The sequence below is a fragment of the Gouania willdenowi genome, chromosome 13 (assembly GCF_900634775.1).
Source record: "Gouania willdenowi chromosome 13, fGouWil2.1, whole genome shotgun sequence".
NCBI classification, from domain to species: Eukaryota; Metazoa; Chordata; class Actinopteri; order Blenniiformes; family Gobiesocidae; genus Gouania; species Gouania willdenowi.
The window spans coordinates 30,598,415-30,622,785 of NC_041056.1; the positions used below are offsets into that span (position 1 = coordinate 30,598,415).

The window sequence follows — 24,371 nt, forward strand, 5'->3', positions numbered from 1 at the left end:
AGACTCCATAGTGACACCACGGTGGTTAGTGTAACTGCAGCCATCAGCCAAGCCTTCGCGGGGGCACGCATCGACTGTTTTGCTCCTGGGCACAGCTGATCGTGTCGTTTGCGCGCAGCGTTCTTCCTTTCTTGCTACAGTAGCCACATCTGCTGTAGCCCTGAAGAATGCAGCAAGAGTAACAATGAGAGCAGGATTCTAATTGTGTCCCCTTCTACATGATTTTAGGCGTTTCTTTCAACACTTATGCTGCGTTCACTCCGGAAGTGTCACAAAGTGTTGGCGTGACCAGACTACAGGCAAAGTCAATGGGATAGACGGACCAAGAGGCAAATTCTTCTCCTGTGCAGCGGCGCAGCTAGAGCGTTGGCCGCAGCAGGCGTGCTCCCGATTTTTCGTGATATTCTTCATCCGCTTGAGTTGAAAATATTGAACTCTTGCGACTGTTGTTGTCAATGACGTCAGTCCGTCAACGCGGAAACCGGTCTATTCAACTATGGAGAAGAAGCTGATTGTGACGGTGTGAGACCACCTGGAGCTGTATGACACGGCCTTTTACTTTTTACTGGGAACGGTGTCGTGAACTGAGTTCACATTGTACTGAGATTGTATATGCGCATATATGCCAGCACATGCACACTACCGGAAATGTAGTTTTTGCTAAGAGAAAAATAATTTATTTTTGATTATTTTTGTTTTCAAAGTGAACAGACACGTGTTTTATTTGTTTATTTGAATAGGTTATGGTTAGGGTTAGGGTTATAATCTCAGTAAGGCGTTAAACTCAGTACGTGACACCGGACCAGGAAGGATTTGATATGGACTGGAGGTGAATCAGTGAGGAGGTGGGAGGAGCAGGTAAATGTTCTCTCTGTAGTTTTCATCTTTGAAAGTCGGCAATGAGCAAGGATAGCATGAGCTAATGATAGCATTAGCCGCTGTGTCATCGCACCTGCTTTTTTCACTAGGGGTTTATGTTTATGAGAGGAGAAAAAGGGTCATCCACGGTGAAAATACTCTACGGTCATGTCTTTCCTCGACCCCTTCGTTTCAACTAGAGAGTCGAGCAGCAACATGGTGCAGGGGGTGTTTGCTGATCAGTGCAGACATATAGAAACATATACCAGGGTAATATTCAGGCCTCTATGCACCACGAGGCTTCTTCTAGTGTCATGATTTAATGTAATGTGTTTCATATCTGGTGTTTGCTGTCACTCAGAGGTAAACAATGAAATGAGTGAGTGAGAAGGAGAGAGAGAGGGAGCAGAAGGTGAAGGTGGAGAGGATGCTGATGCTGAAGATGGTGCTGGTGATGTTGGTGCTGCAGCAGCATCTCCTGCAGGAACAAGTGCAGCCAAACCATCTGATATGAACATGACAGAAGTTGTTTTGCATTCTGTTAAAAATAAAACATATCTATAAATGCTTGGTATATTAGTGATGCCTATATTGATCATTACCTCATTTAATGTTTAATTAAAATATATCTATGAACAGTGACTTCATAAGATATTAATATATATAATGAGTTTGTTTTTTTTAAGGAAAAAGAGCAAAGAAGAGGCCCAGCCAAGGCCCTCCAAGTGAAGTGGAGCAAGTTATACTGCAGGCCCTCAGGAGACCTCCTCCTCCTCCTCCTCCTCCTCCTCCTCCTCCTCCTCCTCCAGAGCCAGCAGTGGCAGTAGTTTTTGTTTTTTTTTTTTAAATCTTTTTTTAATTTTTTTTACTGGCCCTAATCCTCTTCCGTAATAACCTCAGTTTGGCATGTAAATATAAATGTGAATGTAAATGCACGGACTGAGCTTTTGACGGACAACAACACGGAACTACGTCATCAGTTGCTCTGTGGCTGAAGGGTGTTTAAAAGGCTGAACATTTAAGAGTTTACTCGGTTATCAGTTGACCGTGGTGGTTTATCGATCACATTAGACGGATAAATGTCTGAAGCTTCAGGTGGGGTTACTGTCACATCTGTCCAGTGTCGCATAGATCACAAAACAGGGCTTCGGTTTTGTTTTGTTTTTATACCGAGGATGTGTAGCTACCTTTGCGTTTAGCTTCCTTTCACATAAGTACTATTAATGCGTGTTGAAGTCGACTAAATCATGTGTTTTGTTTCTACTGTTGTAGAACTTCCTCAGAAAGAAGAGGAGGAGGTTACACCTGAAGCAGAGGTAGGGAATCCTACGTCTCTCAGCTGTTGTTTTGTCTCGTGGTGTCTTGTTTAAACTGGTGACCATCGTAACTGGTGATCGTTTCCGTTACCGATTACTCTATCATTAAAAAGCTCATATAATTATACTAAATGGATGTATTGGTACATGTGGTGGTGTTTAGATTCAGCTATTTATTGTAAGATACAAGTCTTTTAGTAATATTAAAGTAAAGTTGTTTCATTTATTTGCAATCAGGAAGTTGGGTTGTCACTAGTGAAGACGGTCGCAACTTCAATCAGAACACGGATTTGCTAGATGCTATTGTGAAAGTTAAAAGCCACTTTTTTCAAAGAAAGATAACAGCAGAAAATGATTTAATGATTTAATGGACTCATTATTTCACATTACATCAGTGTTTCTCAGTTTAATGAGTTTATTTCTGCAGGAACAGTCGGACAACAGCAGTGAAGACGAGGCTACAGGAGACACAGAGAGTACGTGAACGCACCATTTTTAATAAAAAACTGGCTTTTATTAATTTGATATGACAAGCAAAACCAAGCACAAAGCATACAGTGATATTTATTGTAATATACTCTTTATTAGAAAGCCTTCATCTGTCGGACAGCATAAAAACTTGATTATAGGATATCTGTTTTAGGGATCGACCGATATGGATTTTTTTTAGGGCCGATGCCGATACGGATTTTTGTTTTTCCATCAGCCTTAGCTGATAACCGATACTGACCGACGATTTAATTGACCAATACTACTTTTGGTCCCTCAATTTACGTCATAAAAATTACACGATGATAACAATGATACAAGTCTCAATTTTTTTTAAAAAAGGATCATTTATTGAAATGAACAAAGGTGAGGTAGAACAAGAACAAGTAAAACATATTTAACAGATATTAAAAAAAACAACTGATGTAGAACAACTAAAAATAAATATGTCAACATAATACATTCTGAAAATAAATATTTAAGCATAAATAAAATAATGACACACACTATTGCGCATAGTAACTAAAATAATCTCTATGATCAGATCAAACTCTTGAGTCTTTACCCCACACAGCGAGATTTAAAGATATTATTGGTGTTTTAGGAAAAGAGAAATGTAACAGATCACCAAATAACTTTGTGTTTTTAAAGTAGTACTTGTGATGTTGAATGTATAAGTGAGTTTAGTCTCCTGCTGATCAGTGTAACCAAAACAGAGTTCGGTCATTTTCACACACCCCTTACTGAAAACTTAATACTCCCAGTTTAGGAGCTGCAGGTTATAGTGGAGGAAACATGTTTTTCCGTCAGCCTGTTCTTCTTTTTTTCATATATCTGGCCGACCTCGCTGAATACACTTTCTCTGGGAACAGAGGACAGTTTCTCAAAGTTTTCAAAGCTCTCCTTCAGTCAACGCAGTGCTCTCATGTGTCGCTGTGATGTGTGTGTGTCCCAGTGAGTGAGACGCAGAGAGGGAGGGAGAAACACACACACATGCGCTTTTATGGACTATTGAGATGCCTCCCCTATGGAATTATATGATGGATAGACATTTGCCTGTGGGTTATTACAGCAGTGAAGACATCATTATATACAGAGTTGTAAATATTCAAGTTGATGTTTGTTTATTTCTGCCTCCTTTAGTGGACTTCCTGCGCAACCTCTTCTCCAGATTTCTGGGTCTTGGATCAGGTGAAAAGGTTTTGGATGAGCTGACGTTGGATGGAGTGGCACAATACATGAAGAGTGGAAAATGTGAGTTTGCTTGTACTCTGCTTATCTATAATAGTGGGTGACTGTGTAAGTTAATACCAGTTATTGTTTAATTCACTTGGTTTTGTGTAAAATCACAGGTAAAAACATCCTGTGCATGGTTGGAGCAGGAATATCCACATGTGAGTATTTCAGCTGTAATATGAATGATTGTTTGTTTTTTTGGTTTTTTTTAAACTTTGTTTTTAATGTATTTCAGCCAACACAGTACAGTTAGAAAATGTAGAGTTTCTCTACTACATAGCCTTCCTTGAATCTGTCAACTTCAGGTGAAATAAAAATAAAAACAAAGCAGACAAAAACAAAGAAGCAATTTAGTGTAGCAATACATAAAACAACAATAACAACATAGTAAGCACCCAAGAGGTTAAACCAGAAAATATACCAAAATGATCAAATGTTAGCAATGGAAAATATTGTAGTTAGTCTTTAAGACGCATACAATGACATGTATATATGTCCACCATATATTGATAACATATAAATTCCCTATAGAGTCATATATAAAGATACAAGTTTAAACAAAAATCTTAAGTACCAATGACAAACAACAAAAACAGCAGAACCAAAAGGAAGTACACCACAAATCCTCTTCATCCAAAACTCAGACACATGGTGCATAGTCAGATTCCAGGAATACAGGTATAGTACATGGTGCAAACACTCAAAGCATAAGAGGAGGCATTACCAACTACAGCAGAAAAACGGGCAGAGCGGGTCTCCATCTCGCATTGAAAACATCTTAATAAGTATGTCATTTCCTACATAGATGTCTTGGACTTTTTGACTGTTTGTCCTATTTTTGACATTATTTCTGGAGTTCTAAAGAAACGAATAATCATTTTCCATTTGAATTCTCTCCACGTATTTGAGTATGACCGAGTCAGCTTCCATGCAAATATCTTCCCAGGTATCCTGTGCTATGTTTATTCAAATGTATATTCAAATCTCATTCGTTCTAATGTTTGGAATAAGTATTTCCATAATATACGATCAAAGGCTTTTTGAGCGTCTAATGAAATTATCAATGATTCCGATTTTGCGTTCTTTTGATGTGATTTTATATTTAGCAGGCGATGTAAGTTATCGCCATAATATCTATCAGTTATAAAGCCAGTTTGGTCTGGGTGAACAACTTCACCAATTAATAAATTAACTTTTTTTAGCTAAAATTGCTGTTAATATGCGCAGGTCAGCATTTAACAAGGATATTGGTCTATAGGACTGGCACTATAGTCTTATGAATCATTGTTTGAAACGGTTACATGTGTTTAAGTGTTTGAAATCGATTCAGAATGAATAATTATTTCCTCACAGCTGCTGGGATTCCAGATTTCCGATCACCAGAAACTGGCTTGTATGCAAACCTGCAAAAGTATAACCTGCCGTACCCAGAGGCCATCTTTCAGATGGATTACTTCAAGGTGGGTAAAGGATAATAGTGATTAAAGTTCCCTTTTACACCTAAAATACACAATTCCCATACTCTTACACTGTTCTTTTATTTTCTCATATGTTTAAACACCACATACTGTATTCTAAACTTTCACTCCCTCAAATATAAATTAAGTTCAAAGAAAAGGCAGTATGAAAATATCTGAGCTTGTGCATATTGTCATTTTGTGTTCATAACACAGTAACAAAATTGATCAAAAGCTAATTTCAGAGAAATAAAGTATCCAAGGTCGCCAACAATTTGTAATATACAACAAGAAAAAGGTTGGGAACCACTGGTCTAGAGCCTTTTTTTTATGATTTGGATTTGCATAAGTGAAATAAACTTCTCAGGTTTGTCTTAGAAGTGGTACATTATTGTTGCTCAGTCTGTGATATTTCCAATAAGAATATAATTTTGTATAATTTTTTCAACCATTAATGACTTTTTGTGTCACATTGCAGGAACACCCAGAGCCGTTCTTTGCTTTAGCTAAGGAGCTTTATCCTGGACAGTTTAAGGTAGGACATAATACATAATATGCTGTCCTAATGGAGGAAGGGGATCTGCTTCACTGTTGTTTCTTTTTCTCACGTTAACGACACTCAGCCAACGATCTGTCATTACTTTATGAAGCTGTTGAAGGACAAAGGCTTGTTGAGACGCTGCTACACACAGGTGGAAGAAAACATACTTTCCTCACACTGATCACAGCCAAATATATAACTGCATATATAGAAATATATATGACTATATCTGTAGTTATGTTTTCCATATTGGGACAGAATATTGACACACTGGAGCGGGTGGCTGGGCTCGAGGCAGACGACCTGATCGAAGCTCACGGGACGTTCTACACGTCTCACTGTTTTAGCTTCAGCTGCAGGAAAGAGTACAACCTGGACTGGATGAAAGGTAGCTCCGCCCCCTCATCCACTTAATTTTGGTGTTTGATTATTGATAAGAAGGCATTCTCTAACTCTGTCCCTTTCACCTGGAACAACCTACAACCAGATCTAAAATCGTCCAGTTTTATTCCATTTGGGCATTTTAAGCATTGATTTTTAAAAAACTCACTGTCAACCTGTTCCTGTTTTTAGTATTTGAATCTGTTCAACTAGAACCTGACTTTGTTTGTATTTTTTCTCCACTTACAGTGGGGCAAAAAAGTATTTAGTCAGCTGTCAATTGTGCAAGTTCTCCCACTTAAAAAGATGAGAGGCCTGTAATTTTCATCATAGGTATGTCCTCAACTATGAGAGGACAAAATGAGAAAAATATATACAGAAAATCACATTGTAGGATTTTAATGAATTTATTTGCAAATTATGATGGAAAATAAATATTTGGTCAATAACAAAAGTTAATCTCAATACTTAGTAATGTACCGTTTGTTGGCAATGACAGAGGTCAAACGTTTTCTGTACATTTTTACAAGGTTCTCACACACTGTTGCTGGTATGTTGGCCGATTCTTCTATGCAGATCTCCTCTAAAGCAGTGGTGTTCTGGGGCTGTCGTTGGTCAACACGGTCTTTCAACTCCCTCCAAAGATTTTCTATGGGGTTGAGATTTGGAGACTGGCTAGGCCACTCCAGGACCTTGAAATGCTTCTCACGAAGCCACTCCTTTGATTTACCAATTAATTCATTAGAAATCCTACAATGTGATTTTCTGGATTTTATAATCTCATTTTGTCTCTCATAGTTGAGGTATAACTATGATAAAATTACAGGCCAATCTCATCTTTTTAAGTGGAAGAACTTGCACAATTGATGACTGACTAAATACTTTTTTGCCCCACTGTATCTTGTCCAGCTGTAGCTCTTAAATGTTATGTTTTAAATCATTAATATGTTGTCTCACCTATAAATGAGACTGCGTCGTCTCAATGGGACATAACTATATAAATAAAGGTTTTAAATAATTTTTTTAAAAAAAGAATAAATAACCATAACTATATACATTTTTCCATCTTGTAGAGAAAATCTTTTCTGATGATATTCCCAAGTGTGAGAAGTGTCAGAGTGTGGTGAAACCAGGTGGGTCAGTCAGATTTTTATTGTTAGTATTATTTTAATATCTGCTTGCAGCTGATATTATTTCAAGCTCCACTACATGAAACTGCTCAGTGTTTGTATAATTTTTTTCACGCAGACATCGTCTTCTTCGGAGAGAACCTTCCTGATCGATTCTTCACATTAATGAAAACTGTGAGTGTGAGAATACCTTTGCCTATTTGCCTGTTGATGTCTGATCTGAACAAACACCATGTTGTTTTCCCTGTCAGGATTTTCCACAATGTGATCTTCTGATCATCATGGGAACATCACTGCAGGTCCAACCATTTGCGAGCCTTGTTAGCAGGTACATGTGTTCAGGATACTCCCCACATAGCGTCTGATGTAATAACTTGCAACAATAACACTGCATTTTAAAGCAGCCAGACTTTGTTGAAATGCTTTAAAACTTTCCCCTGCAGTTACAATCTTCTGATGCATGAAGACATTCATCCGTTTGTGTTTTATTTGGACTTAGGGTTTCAAAAAGCTGCCCCAGGTTGCTTATAAACATGGAGAAGGCAGGGCAGGTGAGTCTTCACACCACCAGCAGTTTGGTTTTCTCACCCTCACTTTTACTGCTCCTGTAAATGTATTTTCGCGAGGTAATTTTGTGACGTTTGTTGTTGGTTTTTGCTCTTTTTTGTAGTCTGGGATAATGGACTTTGGAGGAGGGATGGACTTTGACTCCGACAAGGCTTACAGGTGACATTAATAAACTTTCCTCTTTATTTATTATATTTACCTAAACACTATCCTACTGGAAAATCTAACACTGTGGACACTGACTGAGGTCTAAATAGCGATCAATAGATCAAAGTTGAGTAAAGGTATCCCCAATACTCTCTCCTGCGCGTATTGTCCGGTCCAGGTTCCTGACACGCCCACTCTGCGTAAGGAGACCAAAAGCGCATAGTCTGTGAATGAAGGCGGTCTGAAGCTAAGGAGGCAGACTGGGCCATGATGTCGTTTTTTGGGGACTGTCTACAAATTATGGAACATGGAGTTTTCCCAACGCTTGTAGTCCTCCCTCTCACTCTAATGTCACCAACGCTTTCGCCTTGCCACCCCCATCCTCCCCTTCACCCACCTCCACTCCACCACCCACCCAAAGGCCATTTACTCTGCATCTTCTTCTATGTCTCGCATAGTTTCCATAAGTTATCCACACCAAACATCTTCCACACTGTCTCCTCCCATCCACCGCCCTCTCACCCCCCGTACATGTCAGTTCATGAATCACTCTCGCACCTTCCGTTTCCACACTCATTCCACATATCCCACACTCAAATCTCACTCTCTCCTCAACCACTCCATGCATACGCTTCCGATGGTTGGTCAGGCCTGCCTTACTTCGGCAGACCTTCCCGCACCCCTCATACCTACACACTAAGTCAATTACTCTCCTTCTTTTCCACTCTAAATTCACTGTCACCCCACACATACTCATGTCCTTTCTGGCACTCCCATTTGTACAAATGCTCCATTCTCTCCCCCACCCTAATCTTCCAATTTTTCCTGTCACCGCACAACCACTCCACATCAGTCCAGTCAAATCCCGCCTCATTCATCATTCTCTTCCAATGCAGAACCGTTTTCTTCTTTTGCCCCTTCTTCTCGCATCCTTCCAACTTAGTATACCAACTTAACACCATTGCTTTCGTCATTCTATCTTTCCCCATTCGTATCACGACCCACTCGCTCCAGCATTCACTTCTCAATCTTCTACCTTATAGACTTCCCTCCCAGTCGCTTTCTTACATTCCACATCTTCACCCCTCTCGATTGCATTTGTCTCAACGGCGCACCATAGCTGTTTTTTTCCATACAAACCTGTAGCACTTGTTCATCCATCTCTGTAACCTATTCGTGTCTCTCACTTACCACACTCGCGCCTGACAATCATACAGCAAACTGCTCTCCACGTGCACCTCCACCACTCTCGCCTGACACCTCTTTGACATTCTCAACCCGTTCAACCATCCTTTCACTCTCCACCACAAACCACCTGCTCGCCTTATCCTCCATTCACCACCTCTTTGAATACATTCAGTTCTTCCTCATACCTCTCACTTGTCACCCTTTGTAAATGCTCTTTATATTCATTTACCATTATATACGCACTCGCCGGAGCCTTACATCCTTTACTCCCAATCTTTCTCAAGCACTTATACATCTCACCCACCCTACCAGTCTCACGCATTCACTCTCGCTTCCGCCATCTCGCCCTCCATTCTCTCCGTCACTTGTCCATCTCTCCTTGGTCTCAGCCTCCTTCTGTTATTTACCAGTTGTACCCTATCTCATTCCTCCTTCTCACCACCAATCTTATTCTCTCATTCATCACATTCAACTCCTCTTCATGTCCATTCGTCCATGGTTTTGTACCCCCTTTTCATGTAGTCCACACCCCTTTTTTCGCTACCTCCGTCATCACCTCGGAAAGTACTTCCCATTCCTTCCTTCATCTCCTTGTGCATTCACCTCTTCCATCAGTTCTTTCCTCATGCTCCTCTCCCTTCTCCTGCTGTTTCAACAACTCCCGTCAAATTTTGGTACTCCTCTTTGTCTCCCACCTGGCACTCTCCATCTCCCCCCATTCACCCTCACAGTCATCACTTTCGGTTTGTGGTCCGAACACATACTCCGAACACATACTCTTCACCCGTTCTCATTTTTCGCACCATCGAATGTCTGTCTCTCCTCCTCATAATAAAACCATCCAATTCTTACCACTTTCCATGCATCACATTGAACCGCGTTCCTCTCCTCTTATGCCTTATGTAACTGTACTGTAATTCTCTCCACATCAGACTGTCGTGAGCAGTGTTTGGAATAACAGCATTTAGAATAACAACGTTAGGTAACGGCATCATGTTTCATGGTAGCCAATCAGAGCTAGGGTTTTTACACAGGTGCCAGCATGAGGAGGTGGGTTAAAAACCAGGTGAGCGATTATGATTGGCTCAGGCGGCGTCATGTTTCATGGTAGCCAATCAGAGCCAGTGTTTTTACACATGTGCCAGCATACGTGCCACACACACAACTCCTACAGATTTGATGAAGAAGCAGAGATGGCGAGTGTGGAGCACTCCGATGAAAAGTTGGCATTTTTAAGGTGGCGATACAAACAATACTTTAAATTAATTGTGGTCAAAGGCAAGAACATGCATGTGAAGTGTACATTATATCCAGGAGTGAAGACTTTGTCGACATTCGTTGTAAGCAACTCGAATTTAATGAAGCACCTCACGGCATACGCATCTAAAAAATCTAAATTCTTTGACATATAGCAACTGTTTTTTAACAGTAACGCATATAGTTACTTTCCTTTGTAATGAGTGACTTTTATTATAGAGTAACTCAATTACTAACTCTTTTTGGAACAAGTAGTAACTATAACTAATTACTTTTTTAAAGTAACGTTTCCAACACTGGTTGTGATACAGGTTAGTTTTACCCTACTGATGATGTGTTGTTGCAATAGTAACCTTGCTTGGTGGGAAGCCAAGAGGGACTCGACCGGGCAGCTTGCTGCCTTGGTGCGAAAAAAGAGCCACCAGGGGGCAGGGGGCAATATGGGGTCAAACCGTGAGGGGAGATGCCCAGCAACCCTCCGCCCACAACAGAGGGGGAAGGAGCCAGCCGACTCAGAACCCTCTTTAAAAACCTTTCAAGGCGAGGGGCCCCCGGGGATACGCACTGGTGCATTCAGAAATGATCAGCACGCATTAATCATCATCATCATCATCATAATCATCATCTGTCATCAATGTTTCACTTATTTACTTTTGTAGTGGATGAAACTGTGGCTTTACATTGTACACAGTGTTAAAATAGTTGGACAACAGTCTGACATCTGTCAGAGATTCATTGTAACGAGCTTCTGCAGCTGAAGTGCGCACCACAGCACACAGCTGTTTAGCTCCGTGACGCACCCCTTCCAGGACAAGGAGACTTTTTCCTGTCTAGAACTGGTAAATATGAACATATTAGAAATGCTGATGGTCTATCATTTGGCGTGCTTGTGTGACTCTCCCCCCACCCCTGTGACAGTGTTACAGTGTCACTTTGGATAGATTCTTTTTGGGAGTCTCTTCTGCAATATTATAAGTCTATGTGGCTTAAATTGTAACTAAGTCCAAACTTCTAGTGCAATATAATGTTTCACCTTATCGGGGCGCTGCACTTATTCCAGGTTCAGAAGCACGTAAGAGGAAAATAACTTAAAGGAGACATATTATGGTTTTAAATCCCTCCTTTTTTACATATAAATCATACAGTTGTGGTCTATATAAAGCGGAACTGCAATGCTTGGGTCTGAATTCCTCATTATTATAGCTCCACAGGCCCCTTTTCTATCCCTTTTCTGATGTGCTTCTGAGAGCAACTCGTTTGGTGCGGACTCTTTAAATGCAAATGAGACACTTCATACCCCGCCCCCTCCTCAGGTGACACTCGGTTTCAACTCCACCCTGGTCGGCCATTTTTGTAGTTTGATAGAAGAGATAAGGCTATGTAGCGGCGCATAAACTTTTTATTCAGAGGTTATTTACAAAATGTCAACAACGGAAGAGTTGTCCATCCAGCCTTACATGTTTGAGCCAGAGTCGGACCCGGCGGAGCGAGATCCTTCTTTATTCTGGCGGAGGTTGCAGAAGCAGTCATCCTTGAAGTGCTTCGAGCACACAAAAATGACCTTACCCACAGATGTGGGTACATTCCATAAAAAATAAAAACTCAACCATGCCTACTTCGAAAAGGTTCTGATGCTGGGAGACGGTGTAATGAAGCGTGTGGGTTACTACATCCAACAACCGAACATTTTGATTAACTTCGGCATCCTTGAGCTTGGACTACAAAATCGCAGGGAGAAATAAAAATGGCGGATTGCTCGAAGTATTGGGCCTGGAGTCGATGTCCTAATTTGGCAGTTCTGCTGCAAATACTGTGATGTAATAGTTCAAAAAAACGTAATAGAGAATAGAAAAATCGAAACAGATTGAAAAAAATGACCAAAACAGAATATAAAGATATCTACGGAGCACCTGAAGCGACTAATTTGATTTTTTCTGTACTTCTAAGCACTCTAAATATACAACAAAATGCATTTAAGGGCTAAAAAAGTGGATTTAGCATGATATGTCCCCTTTAAGCCGGGAGAATGTGCGTAAGGCCAGATATGAATGAGAACGCCCACATTTCAGGGTCGCCCCACCCAGAGTGTGTAACTGGGATGGAGGCACGCAGTGACGGACTTATGTACAGGGAGAGGATAGCGCACTTCCCTGCATGACCAACTCTACATAACCAGTAAGAACATGCAAACTCAAACTGTAAGGCAGTAATGATCCTGTTACAATGGCTGTTAGTAAATAGTAAAATGCGAACCAATTAGCGTCTTTGTTTTTTGTTGCTTGACGGATGCTGCTATAATTTTACATAATTAATGTGCACTGTCTCTGTCCAATTAACAAATAATTAATAAAAAATATCTTTACCTGTGATTTTATCAGAATGTGTTTAAAGTATGAAAACTCATCTTTTAGATGAGTGTAAACATGACACAATAATGTCTATTTTAAGTTTAAGAACCATTGGAGAAAAAAAAGATGTTTTGTTTTTGTTTATAGACAACAGCTTAAAAGTGAGTTTACTGTAATATTGTTCTAAGCTATGGTACTATTCTGCCCCTCAGGGATGTAGCTTACATCAGTACATGTGACGACGGCTGCCTGGCTCTTGCTGACTTGTTGGGATGGAAGGTAACACACTGTGCATGCTTATGGTGGGAGCTTCTCCTGCTTTATGTGTCGAGCACATTATGCAACACAAGTTTATTGTGTACAAGTCAGCATCAGGTGTTTAACAAAAACAAGTTGACAGATTCTGTTTGGCTGCCAACATTCTTAGGAGGCTCTTTCACCAAATCAAATGTAACATGTTTTAGAGCACTGAATACAAAGATAAACACCTGTGTAGCGCCAGGGCTGGCCCTACACATCTTAGGGCCCTATGCGGGATACCGTTTGCACACCTCACGCTGCCAACTATGGACAGTTGAGAACCTAAAGCCGCGTACCCCGAGGGGTAAGTGAGCACATTGCATAGGGGAAAAATTAGGAATTTATTTCTAAGATGATAAAAAAACATTTTTCAGGCATTTCATAAGTCCCTCAATAAATGGCATGTGTGCGCTATGACTTGTTTTTAAAGTTTAAATGCCTGTTTAAAGGGGACATATTCAAAGAAGCTCATTTTGTGGAAAATGTCATAAAAGTTATATATAACATAGGCAGGCTAATGTTTGATTTGTATTTATTTATTTATATTACTTATTATTTATATTTATTCTTATTTTTTTATTTCAACTTTGTTATTTTTTTTTAATGTAATCATAATATATTAGTATCAATCATACAGTATTACTAATACAAACGTTCACTATAAAATCATTTCTTATATTTATCATTTTTATTGCTTTGATGGCAACATCATTTTATGTTTAATTTGCGTTAAATAAGAAGATAATGCCTGGATATTAATTGTTCAATTTAAGAAGATGAAATAAATAAGTTGAAGTGTTGAATATTCACTTGTGTTATGTTCTACTCTTAGAGAATCATTAACACGTATGAGTGAGGTGGTACGTCGTGGTATGATAAAAAGGCTCAAGGGGTACACAAGACAAGAAAGGTTGGGAACCATTGCCGTATTCTTTTATAAACCAATTTAATTGCATTTTGCTCTCTATGAACATTATGGCCATAGTTTACTAATCGCTCCTCTACTGTCTGAATGATCCTTATTGTCAAACATCAACTCTAATGATCCACTTTAACCTTGAGGGTAAAATAAATATATGTAAAGCCACTCTAATGGAAGATAAATAAATACAACAAATTAAGTAAGTACATTTTTATTTATATTGTGCTTTTCACAGATAAAATCACAAAGTGCTGTACAGAGAAAGGTGAAACTAAAACAACAGCACCAACACCACAAAAGGATGATAAAACTAAAGAGAATTTAAACAATAGGAGGAAAATCATAAAAAAGATAATACAATTAAAAGAAATTTAACCAAAAGTTTTCTGAATAGCGGCGGTCCATGAAGGGCCAACTGTGTAGGTTATTCCAGAGTCTTGGTGCTACTGCCTGGAATGCCAGATCACCCCGGGTTTTAAAATTAGTTTTTGGGATCATAAGGAGACCCTGGCCTGAGGACCAAAGGGTGCGCCCTGAAGTGTAGGGACACAACAAGTCAGTGATGTATTGAGGGGCCTGACCATGCATCGCACGGAAAGTCAGGACTAGAATTTTGAACTCATTACAAAAATTGACTGGAAGCCAATGAAGACCCAATAGAATGGGGGTGATGTGGGCTTTTCTGGGAACACCGGTCAAAAGTCTGGCAGCAGCATTTTGAACGATCTGAGTCGACTTGTGAAAACTGAATTAGAAGTAGTCAGTGCGTGATGAGATGAATGATGATATGATCATTTCGAGATCTGATATGGACAACAAATTCCTCACTTTGGAGATATTTCTCAGATGATAAAAACAGTTATTTGTCAGTATGACGACAGTGTCACTCCAAACACATTGACTTATCAAAAACAACCCCAATGTTTCTGAGACTGTGCCCAGTGCACCATGGGAGTTCTTGATCAATGGGATCTTTTTATCCAGAGCAATGATCAGAGTTTCTGTTTTGCCAGAATTTATCTGCAGATAATTTGATGTCAACCAGTTTTTGATAGAAGATACACATTCCAGGAATTCAGATAAGAAGTGAAACTCAGTCATTGAAAGAGTAATACAGCTGAATATCATCTGCATAGAAATGATGGGACACATTTTTAAAACCACGGATCATCCAACCAAGAGGCATCAGGTACAATAAAATAAAAAAGACCCCAGAATAGAGCTCTGGGCTACTCCACATGACATTAGACGTTACAGAAGGTTAAAGCCTTATTTTAAATCTATTCATAAATTATCATTTTCAAAAAGCCAATAATAATGTATTTGCATAAGGAATTCCTGCAAATACACTTTCAACTCTGAACTATTCTACTTAGCAGAAACACAAACAAGGTAAGAACTGCAAAAACACATTTTTCTTTAAAACAAATAAAGTTAAACATGAAAACAAATATAAATAGAAAAACAAAAAACACTCATTGCAACAAAATAAATATGAATAGTATTTTTAAAGTGATAAATGTAATTGTTTATATAAAAAAAGGAGCCTCAAAAGAAATGTTGAAAAAGTCTAAACATCCAAACAAAAAATAAATTAAAATATTGTTTAGAACTTAAAAGAAAAAAAAATCTAAAATGAATTCTAAAATGGCTGGGAGAAGTCTACCTGTGCCTGTTAACGAGTCTTTTTGCAGCAATACCTGCGCGATGCTCTCCAGATCCAGGCAAAAAGGGGTTACAGTATGTTAAATATATTGAAATAAACAACGAATGGGACATTACAACTTTTGAAGTGAAAGCATACCACTTAATGCAATGAGCACAGCTTGTGGTAGTCATGCTCCTGCACTGCTGGGTAAGTTTTCTTATATTATATTGTTCGTATTGATAGTAATATGGTGGTTGCTAATAACTGTACACTCCAGTCGTTGCAGACGTCGTTGCTTCCCCCCCCACCTTCACTAGGTATATGAATGTATAGTTTTGTCAAGGCACTGTTATATCTTTAACACCTCATGTAATCAAAATCAAATCAAGCATTATTGTCATTTTGATGAATATACATATTAATGACACAATGAGATAATGTTTATGTTAACATACACATCTCCCATACTACACATACACGCATACTGACATACACACATCCCTGAGATGTTTTCATAGTTAAATAGTCTACAGCAGCAGCCAGAGTGCATGTATAAAACAGCAGTTAAAGTGACCTTGTGTATACAGTAGCAGTAGACAAGGCAAGGCAAATGTATTGTATAGCGCATTTCATACACAAGGCAACTCAATGTGCTTTACATAATAAAACATTCAATTGTTTAAAATCAATAAGAACATTTAAAAACATCAGTAAAAATCAATTAAAATCATCAGTAAAGTCAATTAAAATCATCAGTAAAATCAATTAAAATCATAAGTAAAATCAATTAAAATCATCAACAAACACATTACATCAACAACATGACCAAAAATCTCTCTCTCAATCATACACAGTAGAGAAAAAAAGTGCCTTTAACTTTGATTTAAAAATGTTCACATTAGATGCTGACTTCAGCTCTGCTGCAGTTTGTTCCACTTCTTTGCAGCATAACAACTAAACGCAGCATCACCATGTTTACTGTGAGCTCTGGGCTCCACTATCTGACCTGTGTCCATAGATCTGAGAGACCTGCTGGGTTCATACCTGACTAACATGTCACTGATGTATTCTGGACCAAACCCATTCACAGATTTATACACCAGCAGCAGAACTTTAAAGTCTATTCTGAGGCTGACTGGGAGCCAGTGTAAAGACTTTAAAACTGGAGTAATGTGTTCTGACCTCTTTGTTCTGGTTAAGACCCGAGCTGCAGCATTCTGAACCAGCTGTAGCTGTTTGATGCTCTTTTGGGGGATTCCTGTCAGAAGACCATTACAATAGTCCAGTCTGCTGGAGGTAAAAGCATGGACCAGTTTCTCCTGATCTTTCTGAGTCATTAAACCTTTCACTCTGGAGATGTTCTTTAGGTGGTAGAAGGCTGTTTTTGTGATAGATTTGATCTGACTGCTGAATGTCAGATCTGAGTCAATCAGAACACCAAGGTTTTTGACTTGGTCTTTAGCTTTTAAAGATCGAGACTCAAGATAATTGCTGACAGCAGTCCTCTTTTACTTGTTACCAAAGAAAATCACCTCCATTTTGTCATGGTTTAGTTGAAGGAAGTTTTCACTCATCCAGCAGTTTACTTTTTCTAAGCAGTCACACAACACCTCAATGGGACCATAGTCATCTGGGTTCAGTGACAGATATAGTTGTGTGTCATCTGCGTAGCTCTGATAATCAACCTTACAGTTCTGTAAAATTTGTCCTAAAGGAAGCATATAAAGGCTAAACAGAAGAGGTCCAAGAACAGAGCCCTGAGGAACCCCACAGGACATTGGTAATCTGTCAGATTCAAAGTTTCCAATGCTTACAAAATACAGTAACTTCGCTCCTCCAAGTATGACTTAAACCATTGCATTACTTTTCCATTTAGTCCAACCCATGTTTGCAATCTGTGCAACAAAATTGTATGATCTACAGTGTCAAATGCAGCTCTTAGATCCAATAGAATGAGAACAGACACTTTTCTGGAACCAGTGTTCAACCTTATGTCATTGATCACTTTGATCAGAGCAGTTTCAGTGCTGTGATGAGAACGAAAACCTGACTGAAATTTATCAAATATTTTGTTGATTGTTAAGAATTGACTCAGTTGGTTGAAGACCACCTTCTCAATGATCTTGGCCATGAATGGAAGGTTGCTGATTGGTCTATAGTTAGCCAGTATAGAGGCATCCAGTGTTCTCTTTTTTAACAGAGGTTTCACAGCAGCTACTTTCAGGGATTTTGGTACGGTGCCTGATTGGAATGAGCAGTTAATTATCTGACACAAATCAGTGACAATTGACTTTACAACAGTTTTAAACAAGTTTTTGGGTTCACTGTAATAAACTCTGTAATAAGCTCTTCTACAGTCAGATTTCAATTTCTGCATTATCTCAGTCCTCCTCCAAGGTGTTTTCTGTGTGTTTGGTTTTCACTTAGTTTTGATTGGAGCCACCACATCTATGACATGACAGACTTTTGTATTAAACTCATCCAAAAGATCATCAACTGTCTCACCACTCAATGTTGGTGTCATTGCTATGGCTTTCATAAACTGTGCACTTGTGTTGTCATTTATGTACCTTTTCTTTAAACACACATAACTAGGGGGAACAGATGTTACAGTCTCTAGGTCAAAAAAGACACAGAAATGATCAGATAGAGCTAAGTCTCTTACATCAACAGCAGAGATATCAACACCTTTAGAGATAACCAGATCCAAAGTGTGACCTTTTGTGTGTGTCGGACCAGTCACATGTTGTGTAAGACCAAAAGTATTCATTAAAGCGTGCAGTTCTTTGGCAGTATTGTCCATGTTATTGTCTACATGAATATTTAAGTCACCTGTTATTATTAAAAAGTTGTATTCAGTGCATACAACTGACAGCAGTTCAGCAAACTCATCCATGAATTCTCCAGAATATTTTGGGGGTCTATAAACGACTAAAAACAGAACTCTTGAATCACCCTTCAGTAAGAATGACATATATTCAAAGGAGATAAAATCACCAAATGTTATTTCTTTGCACTGAAATATTGATTTAAAAATGGCAGCAACTCCACCACCTTTCCTGCAAGTACGACACTTATTTAAATAAATAAAATCTTGTGGTGCACTTTCATTGAGAATAGTATTACTGATACCATCATTCAACCACGTTTCATTAAGAAATAAAAAGTCCAAGTGATGTGTCAAAATAATATCATTAATTAGTAGTGACTTGTTAACAAGAGATCTAACATTAAGAAGAGCTCATTTTAAAGACTTTACTGGAGACACTGGTGGACTTTTTGGATGACATGTTATAGGAGTCAAATTTTTATCTCTATAAAGCTTTTTGTTTTTCTTTAATTTCACAATTTTACCTGTGGTACCTGTCACCACAGAAATTAAAGAAGCTGCATTAACTCCATAAGGCCCTGACTTTTTCTGGTTGTTCCTACAAATAGAGCTATTGCAGTCCGGACCCAGCACACATCAGACCTGTGTCGCTCCAATTTGAACACAGCTGGCCTGAGGAGAAGAGTGATCATCAGGAACATTACTGTCATTAGGTTGATTGACAAAAGCAACTCATACTCACTGCAAATAGCCTTTCCAAAACAAATACCTAATTCTACTTCTAATTTAAATCAGTTCACCAGGTTTTTTCTCACATATTGTGGGCCTTAAGCACACCCTGGACTTGTCCCGTGCCAGAAGTGATGACATCTCCTCCACAAGCCAGCCCCAGCAGTGGCACAAAGCCAGGGGTACAAAAATTACTGGACAACCTGTGAACAGTGTTGTGGTAGCCAAGGCAAAGTCAACCACAAGTGAAAACCCATCGTGTCAAGTTATATCCACACTAACAGAGAATTAATGTGCCAATAAAGGAACTGATCCACTGTATGAACATGTATTTATTCTATCATTTAACACAATAGAGGGATAACGGGAGCAGTCAGGCTATTCCACTTTTGTTACAAGTATTATTTGAAAAATTTTAATTTAAAATACTGTCAGTAACATGCTGTTGAGTCTTTTCTGCATCATCAGTACTGGGGGTGGGGCTGGAGGCTTCCTGCACACTTTGATTTGCATCTGTACACATTGGACATGAATTCACAGTACCTCATTTCTATTACATTGTACAGTATATGCCATTTGTCATTAACCTTTATTTAACCAGCGAGTAAGTATAAAACATAATTACAGTGTCAGCAGCGTTATGACATGTACTAACAGGTTAGTTTATTTTGAACACATAAAGAACACAAACAAATAATCATACACTATTTTGACTGATATAATTACAAAAAAGCACAAATTATTGTATTGAACACACATTGTAAACCAATCACTACATACAGTGCCTTACGAAAGTATTCGACCCCCTTGAACTTTTCGACCTTTTGCCACATTTCAGGCTTCAAACATAAAGATATAAAACTGTAATTTTGTGAAGAATCAACAACAAGTGGGACACAATCATGAAGTGAAACGAAATTTATTGGATATTTCAAACATTTTTAACAAATAAAAAACTGAAAAATTGGGCGTGCAAAATTATTCAGCCCCTTTACTTTCAGTGCAGCAAACTCTCTCCAAAAGTTCAGTGAGGATCTCTGAATAATCCAATGTTGACCTAAATGACTAATGATGTTAAATAGAATCCACCTGTGTGTAATCAAGTCTTCGTATAAATGCACCTGCTCTGTGATAGTCTCAGAGGTCAGTTTAAAGCGCAGAGAGCATCATGAAGACCAAGGAACACACCAGGCAGGTCCGAGATACTGTTGTGGAGAAGTTTAAAGCTGGATTTGGATACAAAAAGATTTCCCAAGCTTTAAACATCCCAAGGAGCACTGTGCAAGCAATAATATTGAAATGGAAGGAGTATCAGACCACTGCAAATCTACAAAGACCTGGCCGTCTCTCTAAACTTTCAGCTCATACAAGGAGAAAACTGATCAGAGATGCTGCCAAGAGACCCATGATCACTCTGGATGAACTGCAGAAATGTACAGCTGAGGTGGGAGAATCTGTCCACGGGACAACAATCAGTCGTATACTGCACAACTCTGGCCTTTATGGAAGAGTGGCAAGAAGAAAGCCATTTCTTAAAGATATCCATAAAAAGTGTCGTTTAAAGTTTGCCACAAGCCACCTGGGAGACACACCAAACATGTGGAAGAAGGTGCTCTGGTCGGACGAAACCAAAATCAAACTTTTTGGCAACAATGCAAAACGTTATGTTTGGCGTAAACGCAACACAGCTCATCACCCTGAACACACCATCCCCACTGTCAAACATGGTGGTGGCAGCATCATGGTTTGGGCCTGCTTTTCTTCAGCAGGGACAGGGAAGATGGTTAAAATTGATGGGAAGATGGATGGAGCCAAATACAGGACCATTCTGGAAGAAAACCTGATGGAGTCTGCAAAAGACCTGAGACTGGGACGGAGATTTGTCTTCCAACAAGACAATGATCCAAAACATAAAGCAAAATCTACAATGGAGTGGTTCACAAATAAACATATCCAGGTGTTAGAATGGACAAGTCAAAGTCCAGACCTGAATCCAATCGAGAATCTGTGGAAACAACTGAAAACTGCTGTTCACAAACGCTGTCCATCCAACGTCACTGAGCTAGAGCTGTTTTGCAAGGAGGAATGGGCAAATATTCCAGTCTCTCAATGTGCAAAACTGATAGAGACATACCCCAAGCGACTTACAGCAGTTATCGCAGCAAAAGGTGGCGCTACAAAGTATTAACTTGAGGGGGCTGAATAATTTTGCACGCCCAATTTTTCAGTTTTTTATTTGTTAAAAATGTTTGAAATATCCAATAAATTTCGTTTCACTTCATGATTGTGTCCCACTTGTTGTTGATTCTTCACAAAAAATTACAGTTTTATATCTTTAAGTTTAAAGGCTGAAATGTGGCAAAAGGTCGAAAAGTTCAAGGCGGCCGAATACTTTCGCAAGGCACTGTATATTTGAAAAAGAGCAGGATAAATGTATATATTCCAATTAGTTTACAATATCTATAGAAATTAATGTACCTTCCCATTGATATTTTACTATTATTATGATTATCATTATTGTTATTATTATTGGCTGTATCGTTATTATTATTATTATAAAGTATTCTAGTTACACAACAAAACACATTACAAAATACAAAGCAATAAAATACTAAATAGATAAGCATTACTCATACACAAGCAAAGATAACACAATACATAAATGTACTTGTATCATTCAAGACACTGCTTAAAGAATGGATTATTAGTCACCAAAGTTGTGATCACTAAATATGCATAAACTTAAATAAATACATTCATATATAAATAATTTATTCTTCATGCACTAGTATAAGTGTGTGTGAGTGTATCTTGTTATAGTGAACAGGCTTAGGCATTTTAATCGAGCATTTAAATAGGATGATTGTATTTGTATAATGTATGTCTGCTGTGTTTGTATTTTTTACAACACTGTCACTGTGTATTGTCATTATGTTGTAGAGTTGTGTCTGTTTAGCTTTTTATATTTTGTATCTGCTTCTACCCCGTGCACCATAGGACTACGGATGGAAATTAGCGTTCAGCTAAATTTGGTGTATTTACAACTTTGGCTGTACATTAATACACACTGTCCCACTCAAATAAACAAATAAATGAAATAAACAACAGAGAAAAAGACAAATCAGTTGAAAATAGAGCTGAATACTGTAATTAAAATCAATTGGGTGGCTTTCGACAGCCTCCGAGCTGCTCCCTATTCAGGTTCTGCACTTTTACAGCAAGCACAGGGTTGGAATACTCGGGAGTAGGCTGTCCATTCACAAAATGCCTCATAAAGATGAAAATAAAAAAGTTTAAATCACCCGTTGGAGCGCTATGTTCAACTTTAATGTAAACTGACGGTACAGTTTGACAGCTACGGCATTAGCCTAGCCTTACCTTAGAGCAGACGTATTTATGCTTGTTTACCTTTGTGATATTTAGCTAGGAGTGGGGCCTTCCACAGTTTGATCCATTGCAGACATTGCTCCAGTTGTGTTTTCGGCTTTGAGAACTGAAAGAACACGACTCCCCCAGCCAACTCTTAGGGTACCTGAGCACATCACTTCACTATTGTGCCTGCTCTGAGAATGTCAGATCCTGTTTACATAGTAACGGTTGCTCGGACGTATGATTGGACAATGGCTGTATGTGGGTGGGGTTTTGCGAAAAGTCAATTGGCATGCTGACTACAGGAATGGACAACAAACACAGGTGCATTTTATTGATGGCATTTTTAATGCACAGAAATACCGTGACAAGATCCTGAGGCCCATTGTTGTGCCATTCATCCACGACCATCACATCATGTTGCAGCATGATAATGCACAGCCCCATGTTGCAAGGATCTGTACACAATTCCTGGAAGTTGAAAACATCCCAGTTCTTGAATGGCCAGCATACTCACTGCACATGTCACCCATTGAGCATGTTTGGGATGCTCTGGATTGGCGTATACGACGGCGTATTCCAGTGTTTATATTTTTGTTTAGTGTAAATCACTCCTCTATTAATTTTAATCTTCATAGTAATTCTTTCTCATCTCAATTCTATTCCTAATGGAATATGTATATTTGTTTTTCCTTTATCTCGTTCAGGGCTTCTGAGTTCAGGAAGTGTGAAAATGCAGCCAAAGCAGAAATGTATTCATGTTTCCTGTGTGAAGGTTTTGTTGTCTGATGGTGATTGGACATTCAAAAACACGGGTCAAGTTTATTTCCTTGTATCATTGTTCACTACTTTCTCTCCACATATGCATCTGTTGCTCCACAGGCAGAGCTGGAGGAGCTGGTGAAGAAGGAGCACGCTAGGATCGACAGTGAGGACCAGGAAGAGAAAAACACTGGGAGCAAAGCAGCTGCAGCTGCAGCCGAGGCCAAAGCCGAGGAATAACTGAGTGAAAAATAGAGAGTTTTTCACATGAATCCCCTGCAGTGATGGCAGTGGTGTTGGAGCTGCTCCTTTTCTCTCAGAATGGGATGACTGTGGCTTTGGACTGGAGATGAAAATTTGACTGTCAGTCACTTTCTTTTTCTAATGCAGAAATCAAATGATCCAGAAGTTCAAAAAAACAACCAAAAATCACCTTTATTCACCAAACATTCTTCATTTATTCCAGTCCCAGCACTTTATTGACATTTGTACCATTGGTATATATTTCACATTCACTGTAACTTGCATCAATCTACTGGTTTTCAAAGATTCGCTTGTATTACTCCAGCTGCTTTGAAGGGGTTTGCATCCTTTGAGATAACATTCTGTATTTCCAAATGCAATAATGGGTTAATGTGTTACTTTGAACTAATAACGTTCATCTAATAATGTCTTTTTTTTTTAAAGCATGTTTAAACTAACATCTAAGGAACAATACAGTTGTGATATAGAAACAATCAACAGATCTCCACACTTAAAAAAAAAAAAAAAGCCCGAACGCTTCCTACATCACCTCTGTATGAATGCAGATGTTTAAGAGCTTTTACTGTTTGTTTGTATTATGTTTTGATCACGGAGCAACATCAGCATCTATTTAAAATAATCTAGAGCTACTT

At 38.8% G+C, this 24,371-nt stretch overlaps 1 protein-coding gene across 1 annotated transcript; it reads left to right on the forward strand.

The window, feature by feature from the left end:
- Nucleotides 1-1,771: 1,771 nt before the first annotated feature.
- On the forward strand, nt 1,772-24,246 carry sirt2 (sirtuin 2 (silent mating type information regulation 2, homolog) 2 (S. cerevisiae)). The gene is made up of 16 exons (XM_028464469.1): nt 1,772-1,953; nt 2,131-2,174; nt 2,602-2,650; nt 3,807-3,917; nt 4,016-4,057; nt 5,253-5,359; nt 5,835-5,891; nt 5,980-6,048; nt 6,156-6,285; nt 7,352-7,411; nt 7,527-7,582; nt 7,660-7,736; nt 7,908-7,959; nt 8,079-8,134; nt 13,128-13,194; nt 23,596-24,246. Exons 1-16 carry the CDS (start codon nt 1,938-1,940, stop codon nt 23,713-23,715), a joined length of 1,113 nt encoding a protein of 370 aa, XP_028320270.1. The 5' UTR covers nt 1,772-1,937; the 3' UTR covers nt 23,716-24,246.
- Nucleotides 24,247-24,371: the final 125 nt, after the last annotated feature.

What these genes read in the sequence shown, in the direction of transcription:
- sirt2 (XM_028464469.1), top strand. An exon ending in AGGTTACACCTGAAGCAGAG is followed by an intron (nt 2,175 to 2,601) that starts GTAGGGAATCCT and finishes TTATTTCTGCAG; the next exon opens with GAACAGTCGGACAACAGCAG. An exon ending in GGCTACAGGAGACACAGAGA is followed by an intron (nt 2,651 to 3,806) that starts GTACGTGAACGC and finishes TGCCTCCTTTAG; the next exon opens with TGGACTTCCTGCGCAACCTC.